This window comes from Mus pahari, chromosome 14, assembly GCF_900095145.1.
Source record: "Mus pahari chromosome 14, PAHARI_EIJ_v1.1, whole genome shotgun sequence".
NCBI lineage: Eukaryota > Metazoa > Chordata > Mammalia > Rodentia > Muridae > Mus > Mus pahari.
In genome coordinates, this window is record NC_034603.1 from 43,367,385 (window position 1) to 43,378,623 (window position 11,239).

Genomic DNA, 11,239 nt, shown 5'->3' on the forward strand with positions numbered 1-11,239 from the left:
ACTAAACCAGGTTTGTTAATTTCACTGCAAGTGAGCTATTTAAATGTGCACCACTGGCATGCTTAGTACCCAGAGAGGGGAAAGGGAAACTGGAATTAGAATGGTTATGAGCCACCATGTGGGTGATGGGAACCAAACCCGACTTCAGTGGTCTCTAAGTGCTCTTAATTTCTGAGCCCTCTCCAGCACTTTCAGTTTTATTACTGTTTATGGCTACAAGTAGAAGTCAAACAACTTTGATTGTCTTCCATCCAGGGGTAAAGCTCAGGCGTTTAGACTTGGTAGAGGCTGTCCCCTTCCCCTCCATTTTGAGGATGAATCACAGCATGGTCCAGTCACAAATGTCCTGTCACTTTAAGGTAGCCCAATTTGGACTCAAACTTGGAGTAACCAGTCTCGGTGGCTTTTGGAAATGCATCACTATACCGGGTTCCGGAACATATATTTCAAGTAGTGGAGCTTTTGTGGATTCTTAAGACAAGGCATCACTGGGTAGCTGGTGCTAGTGTGCTTAAAAGGTAGAAATCACTAACTTTGCTTTCAAGCATGTGAATTTCATGTTAAAACTCCATTCCCCGAGAAACCCTATTTCGAGAAACAAAAACCACTCTTTTTTTTTTTTTTTTTAATTTNTTTATTTATTATGTGTAAGTACACTGTAGCTGTCTTCAGATCTTGTTATGGATGATTATGAGCCACCATGTGGTTTTTGGGGTTTGAACTCCGGACCTTCGGAAGAGCAGTCGGGTGCTCTTACCCACTGAGCCATCTCACCAGCCCCCCAAACCACTCTTATTTCCCTGGGGAACTGTAAAAACAACCCCATGCACTATCCCCTCTGCCCTCAAAAAATTAAGACCGAGAGATCTAAAGGAAATAATAAATCGAAGTGTCTGGCAAAGTAAACAATCACCATGAATATACACCAAATAGCAATGGCTTGTTTTTCATTCACTGATAGCTCTCTGGAATCCTAAATTATTTTGCTTTGTATTCAGCAAAACTAGTTTCAAGTTGGGTGTGGTGGTGTAATCTCAGCTGAGGTCGGAGAATCAGCTTGGTCTGTGTAACAAGCCCCAGTACTTACTAGCAAGACTGTCTCAGATGGAAATAAGAAACAAAACTCAAATGACGATCACCGAGTCACTTAAAAGAATGGAAGGGCTCTCTGACCCCTATGAGGGCGCCGAGGAACATGAGAAATTACTCATAGTGTGGGCGAGAGAGGCCGAACAGACTAGAGTGAGCTTCCCCATCCTGTCCACTCGCGGTTTCTGAGGGTGGGAAGGCGGCAGCGAAGACCGTACGCCGCGGGACAATCACGAAGCAGCCCGAGTCCGCGAGCCACAGCAACTTCCGCCCGCGCCCTCGTGCAAAGCAGGCTGGGAGTGCGGAGCCTGGGCCGCCGCGCCGCCGCCCACTCGCACGTCGGGGCGGGCGGGGTGGCGTCGGGGGTGGATGACATGTAGGGCCCGCCTCTCTGAGCCAGGCTCAGCTCCGCCTCTGGGCGGTTCGCTCTGCTGTAGAGCCCCGCCTCCGTCCTCCAACCGCACCCCAAAACCCTAGAGGCTCTGGATCCACCTCCTACGGAAGCCGAAGCGCAGTCCGAATCCGGAAGAAAAACAATCCGGAGGGAGCAGGGCTGCTGAGACCGGAGACCAGGGGCTGCTCCGGCTCGCACTAGCTGCAGCGCGGAGACAAGAACACACCGGGTTACCGCGAGGGAATAATGTCGGCTGTGAGTCTAAGGAGGCCGAGCGCACCCAAAGGCTTTGCACTCAGGTGAGGACGCAGGTGTAGGCCGGTCGGTTCCTGACGGTTAGCTGTCTTCAGCCCAGTCTGATTTGTGGGACTGGGTTTCAGAACCACAATGGGATCAAAGCTGCCCTAGTTTAGATACCCATATTCTGTCAGGCCCGTATTGAAAGGGCTATGTTAGGACTGCTGCACGCTCAAAACTTTGGCTGCCGAGTTGGTCACTGCAGATGCTCCCCAAGCGAGTGTCCAGTTGGTTCTTGGAGCACACAGGGTTAGACTGCTAAGGACCAACATTCGCCCCTTCAGCTGTAGATTAGAAATTTTGTTCCTGTTCTTTAGCAGTACATCATGGGGTCGTCTTGATCGGGCTGTGATCTCTAGAAATCCGAAATCAGATTTAGATAAGATCCTTTAGCGAGGCAAAGCCTGGTCTCATGCTAGCTCTTTAATCATGAGGAACACTGCTAATCATCCAATTGAGGGTAACTCACAGTGCATGGATTTGTTACTAATCATCAAAACTGAGGATTGGGATGCCAAATCCCGAGTTTTATTTTTTATCCACTTAGAGTGAGTTCCTGGGAATACAAGGAGCCACTGAGTAAAAAAAAAAAAAAAAAAAAAAAAACTGTTACCTGCCTTAATCCTTAATCCACTGCTGGACAGCAGGGGGAGACTGTAAACAGACGAAATAACAGTCTCTCAGAGGGCTTGAGAAGGAGGTTTTTGTATTATTTTGTTTATATTCGTAGGGAGAAGCAGGGAGCTGCTTGAACTAACCAAGAATTGTTTTGTTTTGTTTTGTTTTGTTTAGAAGTCAGGCTTTACGAACAGGCTCTGGTGGAGAAGGAAATGATTTAGAACAGCCTGCCCTCCCCTTTCTGGGTGGCTCTTCAGGATCTTGTGCTAAAGAGTTCTTGGAACTCAGAGGTTTCATCTCTGTACAGCCTGAGCTCCTGCTTGCTCTGTCCTGGAGACAGTCTGGGCTTCTTGGAGTGTTGCTATACCAAACACCCTCACTCGAGGCCTCCCTAAGTCTTTGCTTTTCTGAACTTGTGATGGATGCCGTGGTATTTAAGAACTGCTAATTATTTCTCCTGATACTGAGACTTGTAGAGAGCGGAGGTCGGGATGTTAGGCTCCAACTGGTGACTTGTCCCGAGAGAGTAGACCCGTGAGACAGATATTAAGAAACCTGTTGGGGCTGGTGAGATGGCTCAGCGGGTAAGAGCACCCGACTGCTCTTCCGAAGGTCCAGAGTTCAAATCCCAGCAACCACATGGTGGCTCACAACCATCCATAACAAGATCTGATGCCCTCTTCTGGAGTGTCTGAAGACAGCTACAATGTACTTACATATAATAAATAAATAAATCTTTAAAAAAAAAAAAAAAAAAAAAAACCTGTTACTCGCCGGGGGGGGGGGGGGGGCGGCGGCGCACGCCTTTGATCCCAGCACTTGGGAGGCAGAAGCAGGCGAGTTTCTGAGTTTGAGGCCAGCCTGGTCTACAAAGTGAGTTCCAGGACAGCCAGGGCTACACAGAGAAACCCTGTCTTTAAAAAAAAAAAAAAGAAAGAAAGAAAGAAAGAAAGAAAGAAAGAAAGAAAGAAAGAAACCTGTTACTCAGAAACTTGTACCTAGGCTCCGTGAAGGCCTTGGCAGGATTTGTTGTGCTCCAAGGAGCTGTAAGGTAGGAGAGAGGAAGGGACTACACTGTCAGCCTTGTATTGTCTGAGTTTCTGTTCTCGTTGCTCTGAATTATGTGGCCATGCACAGTCAACCGCCAACTCCTTCTGGTGCTCTTGGGAACCCATTGGTTGAGGAGTAAGCATGCAGAGTTGCTGACTGAACCAAAGGGGGTGAGTGAGGTTTCTGTAGCCGGAGGGGCTAGTGGGATAATAGGTTCCTGTCTCTCACACGCAGTCATTCTTTCCTTCTGGCCAACGGCATCTGAGCTCCCTTTGGCAGCTCCGTGCCAGGTACTGCCAGCTATGGGCGACTGTAAACCTGCCTACAAGAGCCAGCTCGAGGGAGGGAAGAGACTCCTGCTTTCCAGGCATAGAAGGGAAGGTGGAAGCTGGGTAATCCCTCTTTCCTACCACACGATGCAGAAACAAGCTGGGCATAGTGCTACACAACGTTAATCTCAGAATCTAGGAGGCAGAAGAAGGCTGATCTACATAAGGAGTTGGAGGCCAGTCAGGGCCGCATAGTGAGACACAGCCTGAAAGGCATCAAACAAACCGACATGCAGACACATTTCCCATGATCACTGCGGCGGAAGCCTAAAACATGCCTATTATCTGGAAAAATCTTAGCCTCCATTCCCTGTAACTTAACATCCTTTCCACAGCATACATGTTGTGACATGGAATGTGGCCTCCGCAGCCCCCACTGTAGACCTCAGTGACCTACTTCAACTGAACAACCAAGACCTGAATCTGGACCTATATATCATTGGGTAGGTGTCTGAAGGGCCCCTGCAGCCCATCCCGGGAGAGGACTGATGTAAGCTGTCCTCGCTCGTGTTAGAGTCTGAAGGAGAGGAGTGTTCATCCTCCCTGGGTCACGTCTTGTGTATCTTGTCCGGGGTCAGCAACGGTCATGGGTTGGAGGTCAGCAGCCACACAGCTAGCAAAGGGAGACCTCTTGGTCTTCAGAACCCAGGCCTGAGCGTGTGATGATGTCTGTGGGAGAGGCAGCGTCCTCCGGGCCAGGGGTGATTCTCTGCTTTGGAATTGTCAGTTTGCAGGAAATGAATTTTGGAATCATAAGCTTTCTTTCTGATGCTGCTTTTGAGGACCCATGGAGCAGTCTCTTCATGGATATGCTCTCCCCACTGAACTTTGTCAAGGTAAGTTAAGTTTCTGGGCGGTGGAGGAATGTGTGTCACCTGCGCTGACTCGAGTCGCTTGTCTGATGGATTTCCCTTTCTCCCATGCAGCTAGGTGTTTGAAGTGTTCCTCTTTCTTCCACTTGGCTTTTCATGTTCTTTCCCACTCATCAAAAGGTTTAAACCTCTCACTACACTTGGCTGCCTGGAACTCCTGCCTGCCTCATGCTGTCCCAGTATGCCTAGGTCTGAGCGATGAGTCCAGGGGTTAGCTTCACACCTAGATGTTTATCACCTTGGGAGAATTCCTAGTGGAAATGCATCGGGGCTTACTAATATCTCAGTGCTTATTCCTGGCCTACCCTCTGGTCTCTCCTTACTGCCCAGCATGAAATCTCTTGAGTGTAGCACTTGTTACAATTTACTGAGTGCTCACTTGGTGGTAAGCATTGTCAATAAGCTCTTGGTGTGTGGTATTTTACAGTCTTTTTTTTTTTTTTCTGGTTTTTTGAGACAGGGTTTCTCTGTATAGCCCTGGCTGTCCTAGAACTCACTTTGTAGACCAGGCTGGCCTCGAACTCAGAAATCCGCCTGCCTCTGCTTCCCGAGTGCTGGGATTAAAGGCGTGCGCCACCAAGTGAGCGGTATTTTACAGTCTTAACTCTCAAGATAGAAATTCTTTACAGATAAACCCAAAGCTCAGAAATCACATGGACTCTCCGAGATCCGAATCTAAATCTTTCAAACCTCTGACTTGTGTTCTCAACTATCATATTTTATTGCTATGCTAGTGTGTGCTGAGACTGACAGGTAATCCTAAAGCTAACCTGCTGATATCACAGGGAACATGAATATCTAGTTCTGATGGGCTCAGAAGTTGGGAGAGGGGAAGACAGGTGTAGTGCAAAGTGGTTCTTAGTTTGAGGGACCGGTACATTTTGGGGACTCGTTAGATCATAGGAGAATGGCAGGAAGGTTTTAGGTCCCTGGGTTTTATTTCTGCCCCGTACCTACAATGAATGAACCAACTCCTAATCAGAGTCCCTAGTTAACAGCTTCTTGGAAATACCAGAATTCTCCTTGTTCCCGGTTTTACTCTTCAGTATTAATTCAGTTACCTAGTTTGCCTAGTGGTGCTGAAGCTAGAGCTCTGTGGTTCTGAGAAGGAGAAATGCAAGCCTTAGCTCTCCTGAGGCTATGCAGTGTCAGCCTCGGGACAGAGAAGCCTCTCAAAACTCATTCCTTCCAAGACTTCAAGACTCCTTGTGCCTTGACTAATTGGCAAGGAATTTGGTAGGGTGGAATGGAGCCACCCTGCCACTTAGCTCAACTTGTGTCAGGAGCACAACCCATACCACTCATGTGACCTAAACTGAGAGCTAGCCTAAGGGCTAGGCACACAAAGCATATGTCTTTCCTTTCCTTAGCCAAAATGGATGGGAGAACCCTATTTATAGCCAGATCCTTGTGGGGATCTATCAGCTGCTGCGAATTCAGAGGACCCTCTTTGGTGCTGTAGTGTCTAGTCACCTCCTGCCAGACCCTTTAGCTCCTCCAATTTAGTTTCTTCACACTGGAACTTTCCCTGGAAGGCTCTGGCTTTTCCTTACAACCCCACCCATTCTCCCAGTCTCATACTCCCTGCCCTCCTCCCCTACTTCCTGCTGCTCGTACCAAGTGGACTGGTCTCTGTGCCAAAGCCCAGTGGCCCGATCCTGCTGTGTTAGCTAGGGTTAAATGTAACTCCACGCCTGAACCTGCTGTGTTAGCTAGGGTTAAATGTAACTCCACGCCTGAATCTTATCTCTTTCTTGGTTTCTGTCCTGACCCTGGGATTTGGTCCCTCATAATATAACCCTGCCCAGATCTCTGTTGTCATAGATATTTGTGAATGGGAAAAATAGAAAACTATAACTCAGTAGTAGAGTACTTAGACTAGGCCTATATAGGTTCCAGTCCTGTTACAAAAACAAATAAGAAAAAGATTGAGCAGACTTAGGGTAGAGAGTAGGTTAGTGCATACATATGTAGCAGCCCCAGAGACTCAGACACCAGTGCCCCCCTTGTTCAGCACTGAGTTTGGGGATCTCCCTACTTTGACTCTTTTGCAGTGCTGGAGCTGCTCTTGGACTTGGGGATTGGGTTTCATAATTCCTGGAAGGCACCGGTACAGCTCCCCACCCGGAGATTTCCTTCTTGGCCTTTGCACTTCGTGCTCCGGAAACAGCTACTAGAGTGGTGGACAGTCCAGCCCTGAGAGCGAGGGTCACTAAGGGTGGCCTTTTCCCACCCCACCTCTGCAGCCACTAGTAGTCGGCATTTTGGCAATCCCAAAACAGTCTTCCTAGTTCCCCTGCCACCCTGAGTCTCAGTCCTACATCAGCAAGCTAGGAACAGTGATTCCCGACAGCTGGGGGAAAGCTTAAGCCTTTGCATGGGTGTTAGCGACTGTCCCCACTCTGCTCCGGAGCCTGCATCCTCAGGACTTACTTCCGTACCATGTACATTGCCTTCGTGGACATCAGCCACAGCGTCTGAAGTTACTGATTTTTTTTTTTTTTTTTTTTTTTTTTTTTTTTTTTGCAGCTGTGTCTCCTGTTTCACAGACTGGCCTTAAACTCCTTATCCTCCTGCCTCTTCCTCTTGAGTGCTAGGATTACAGGCGTGTGTCATCATGCCTAACTTTCTAGTTATAACACACACAAACATATCATTTTCATGGTACTGTTTCGCTGGGCTAGAACATGTATAGAAAAGTCCTCAGATGCTGACCCAGCACAGAGCTCTGAAATGGGCCCTCAGCATCAGCATGGGTGTAGTCAGCAAGCATGGAGTCGATGAACTCTTGTATTTGAGATTCAGAACAGCACCCTGAAAGTGTCTCTCTTGATCTTGCTTATGTTGAAAAGTTTCTAAGCCAAAGTGGGTATGGGAGCACATACCTGTAATCCCAGCATTCAAGAGACTGAGGCAGGAGGATTAGCAGTTAAAGATCTACCTGGGACACCTAACAAGAGCCTGAATCAAAAAGTGGAGTAGGGTGGGGAGATGGCTCAGTGGGTTAGGAGTTCAGATCCTAGCACCCACGCAGAAGCACTGTGGGGGGGTGGAGCGAGGAGGATCACTGGGCTTACTGGTCACCAGCCTAGCTCCAGGGTCAGTGTGGGACCCTGTTCCAAAGGAATAAAGTGGGAATCGGTAAAGCAGGACACCCAGTAACCTCCTCAGTGCTCACCTGCACACAGATATATATACACTGAACCAAAAAGTAATGTCTTCACAGTCTGCATGGCCTACTGTCCTCCTGCTTCCTCGATGAGAAGAGGGACTGAAAGATGTGGCAGTCTATAGGGCTCTTAGGGCGGCATGAGTGGCCAGAGGCTGGCTGGGAGAGCAATGCCTTTCTAGTGGCGAGCCACCCTGGAAACCTCTTCCCTTTCCTCCATCCCAGGACCATAAGCAGAAACTGAAACTGCAGCCCTGGAATGCACAGTTCAGAGTTAAAAAGGAAAAGGCTGAAACTGGGCCCCGTAGACTTTTGGGCAGGGCTTTTTATGTGGTTCCAGACTCTCTTAAAAGTCCCTAGATGGGTTTAGCAGGGATGCAATTGGCCTTCACAGTTTAATAAATGACCTTTGCCCTCTGATGCAGATCTCTCAAGTCCGTATGCAGGGGCTTCTCTTACTGGTCTTTGCCAAGTATCAGCATTTGCCCTACATCCAGATCGTCTCTACAAAGTCCACCCCTACTGGCCTCTACGGGTACTGGGTAAGGACCGAGCTCTCGTCTGAGACTTGAGCTAACAAGGGTGATGCTTTGGAACTAAGCAAAACAAGGGAAGTTAACTGAGTCTGAATATTCTGTGTAGCCTAGGACACTGCATACCCACACCCATAACCCACCCCATACCCTGCCATCCCAGCAGGGCCTGGATATTCCTGAGATCCTAGATTTGGGTATTGAGCTTTGTACATGGAAGAATTAGCTGGGAAGCTGTGTGTCTATGGCTGAGACCCTGGGGGAGGTAAGACTGCCTCTCCTCAGACCCAGGATGGGGAAAGGGGTGTGTGTACAATCCAGAGTCTCTCCCCACCCTTCTTCCCACCTTTTCTACCAGGGGAACAAAGGGGGAGTCAACATCTGCCTGAAGCTTTATGGCTACTATGTCAGCATCATCAATTGCCACCTGCCTCCCCACATGTATAACAATGACCAGCGCCTGGAGCACTTTGACCGAATCTTGGAGAGTCTGACTTTTGAGGGATATGATGTCCCCAACATCCTGGACCATGAGTGAGCCTGAAGCTACACACTGTCATCCCTGCCCTCCCCCATGCCAGCCCAGGCTAGCATTGATTGAGTATACGCCCCCGCCAGTCAGTAGTGCTCCATCTCCCAGCCTGATCTCCTGATGTCCCCATCTGCTGTACCACCCAGCATTGCCTGCCGGATGTCTACCTTCCTCTGACCTCTCTGTCCTTCCTAGAAACTGTGGACAACTGTAAACATCCCAGGTCAAACCCCTTGTGGGCCCTGAGTTTACCCCAGGCTGTTTATTAGCTTGTCCTGATGGCCAGCTTGAGCCTTCCCTGTTTGCCATGTGGCCATCCAGAAAAGTCCTTTAATGTAAACAATAGCACTGAAGCCGAGGACTGTCCTGTTGGACCTGAGCATGCGTGGCCTTCATCTGCTGCTCTCCAGAGTCCTCGAGCCTCGCTTCTTACCTGCCCCCTCAGCCTTTCCCTCCTCAGCAGCAGCCCCTGTGCCCAGCAGGCCTGGGCCTCTTCACTGACCTCTTCACAGACCCTCAGGCTGCCCTCCTTTTTTTCCCTGAAGCCTCATTCTGTGGTTTGGAGACATGAACTTTCGAATTGAGGACTTTGGGTTGCTCTTTGTTCAGGAGAGTATAACGAGGAAGTACTACAAAGAGCTGTGGGAGAAAGATCAGGTATTGAGTGAGCAGAGGAGCAGAGGGGTCTGTGTGTGTGTGTGTGTGTGTGTGTGTGTGTGTGTGTGTGTGTGAGAGAGAGAGAGAGAGAGAGAGAGAGAGAGAGAGAGAGGAAATGTGTGTGTGTGCGTGTGTGTGTGTGTGTGTATGTGTGTGTGTGTGTGTGTGTGTAACCTATTAATGGACATCTGGGAAATGTTCAGGAGTGACAGTGCTCAGATTGTCTGGGATTTGTTCTCCTTTGTCCATGGGTAGGAAGAATTGTCTAGCCAGGTTTTGCATGAGGAGATGGGACAGCCATATTGCTAGTGCTGATCTTCACCTAGAGAAACCATTGCCATGGTCAAGAATAGGAAGCCAGGCTGGGCATGCCTGCTCACACCTGTAATCTTAGCACTTGGGAGACTGAGGCAGGAGGTTTGTTTCACTTTAATGCCACCTTGGCTACATTAGTTCCACCCAAATCTAAGCCACAGTGTGAAATCCTAGCATCCCCCTAAAAAAAAGGCGTGGGGGTGGGGGTGGGATCCAGAGGCGCTTTGGCCAGCCTCCGCCTACAGAAGAAAGATAGCAGAGAAAACGGCAAGCAGCTGCTTCCCCAGTCCCGTTTTCAGACGATGTGGAAACTGTTGGAGCAGTAACAGAAAAGAGGGTGGGCTGACCGACTGAGTCAGGACTGAGGAGATGGGAACTGTGTCTGTATCTGCAGCTCTTCATTGCCAAGAAACATGACCAGCTGCTCCGCGAGTTCCAGGAAGGCCCGCTGCTCTTCCCACCCACCTACAAGTTTGACCGGCACTCCAACAACTATGACACCAGGTGAGGAGGGCATCTGTGCCTAGGAGGCTCTGCGAGCCTGACTGTACCAGCCAGCCCTAGCCGCAGGGTGGAGGTTAGGGCTTGCCACAGAGTAGAAATGTTAGAGAGGCAGGAGTGGAGCCAGCCATCACCCCTCTGGAGTGGAGCCTGTTAGCCCTTTCTTAGGCGCTGACTGCAGGGGCTTCCCAGACTAAGAGAGGGAGGAAAGGCTGATATCGGCAAGAATGGAGTGAAGGAGAGAAGGTTATTGAAGGAGAAGGTATAAGGAAAGGCAGGGGCAGCCCCGACTTAGGAGGGAAAGCACCAAAGCATTCTGGGAACCCTTGCCTCTACTTCTCAAGGCCTTCTAGACAGCACACAGGGGTGCAGAAAGTTTACTTAAGATGGTTACAAAGTTCCCCTGCTCCAACTCAGGGTGAGCCAACTACTGTGTGAGGAAGAGAGAAACCCTGGGACACCAGAGGTGTGTTTTGCACAGCTGTAATCCTTGCACTGGGGAGGTGCAGACCAAACCACCTTTCGCTACACAGCAGGTTCAAAGACAGTCAGGGCTACATGAGACTCAGTCTTTAAAAAAACAAAACAAAACAAAAATCCCCAGCCTGGTCTACATAGAGAGTTCCAGGACAGCCAGGGCTACACAGAGAAACCCTGTCTCGAAAAAACAAAAACCAAAACAATAACAAAAAAACACCCACTCAAAGGAAAGAAAGGAAAAAAATTCCCAGAGAACAAGACAAAGGGACAGAGGGACAGAGGGTGCACGCAGGCTGTCCTCACACAGTACAGAGGGTGCACGCAGGCTGTCCTCACACAGTACAGAGGGTGCACGCAGGCTGTCCTCACACAGTACAGAGGGTGCACGCAGGCTGTCCTCACA

General features: G+C 49.3%; 1 protein-coding gene across 1 annotated transcript in view; it reads left to right on the forward strand.

The window, feature by feature from the left end:
• Window positions 1-1,561: 1,561 nt before the first annotated feature.
• Window positions 1,562-11,239, forward strand: part of Inpp5k (inositol polyphosphate-5-phosphatase K) — a 21,237-nt gene continuing 11,559 nt past the window's right edge. The window contains exons 1-7 of the mRNA XM_021212470.1: window positions 1,562-1,782; window positions 4,113-4,220; window positions 4,505-4,613; window positions 8,244-8,360; window positions 8,710-8,885; window positions 9,429-9,540; window positions 10,250-10,359. Of these exons, the coding sequence (XP_021068129.1) occupies window positions 1,730-1,782; window positions 4,113-4,220; window positions 4,505-4,613; window positions 8,244-8,360; window positions 8,710-8,885; window positions 9,429-9,540; window positions 10,250-10,359 (785 nt within the window). The 5' untranslated portion in view covers window positions 1,562-1,729. The remainder of the gene's footprint in view (window positions 1,783-4,112; window positions 4,221-4,504; window positions 4,614-8,243; window positions 8,361-8,709; window positions 8,886-9,428; window positions 9,541-10,249; window positions 10,360-11,239) is intronic.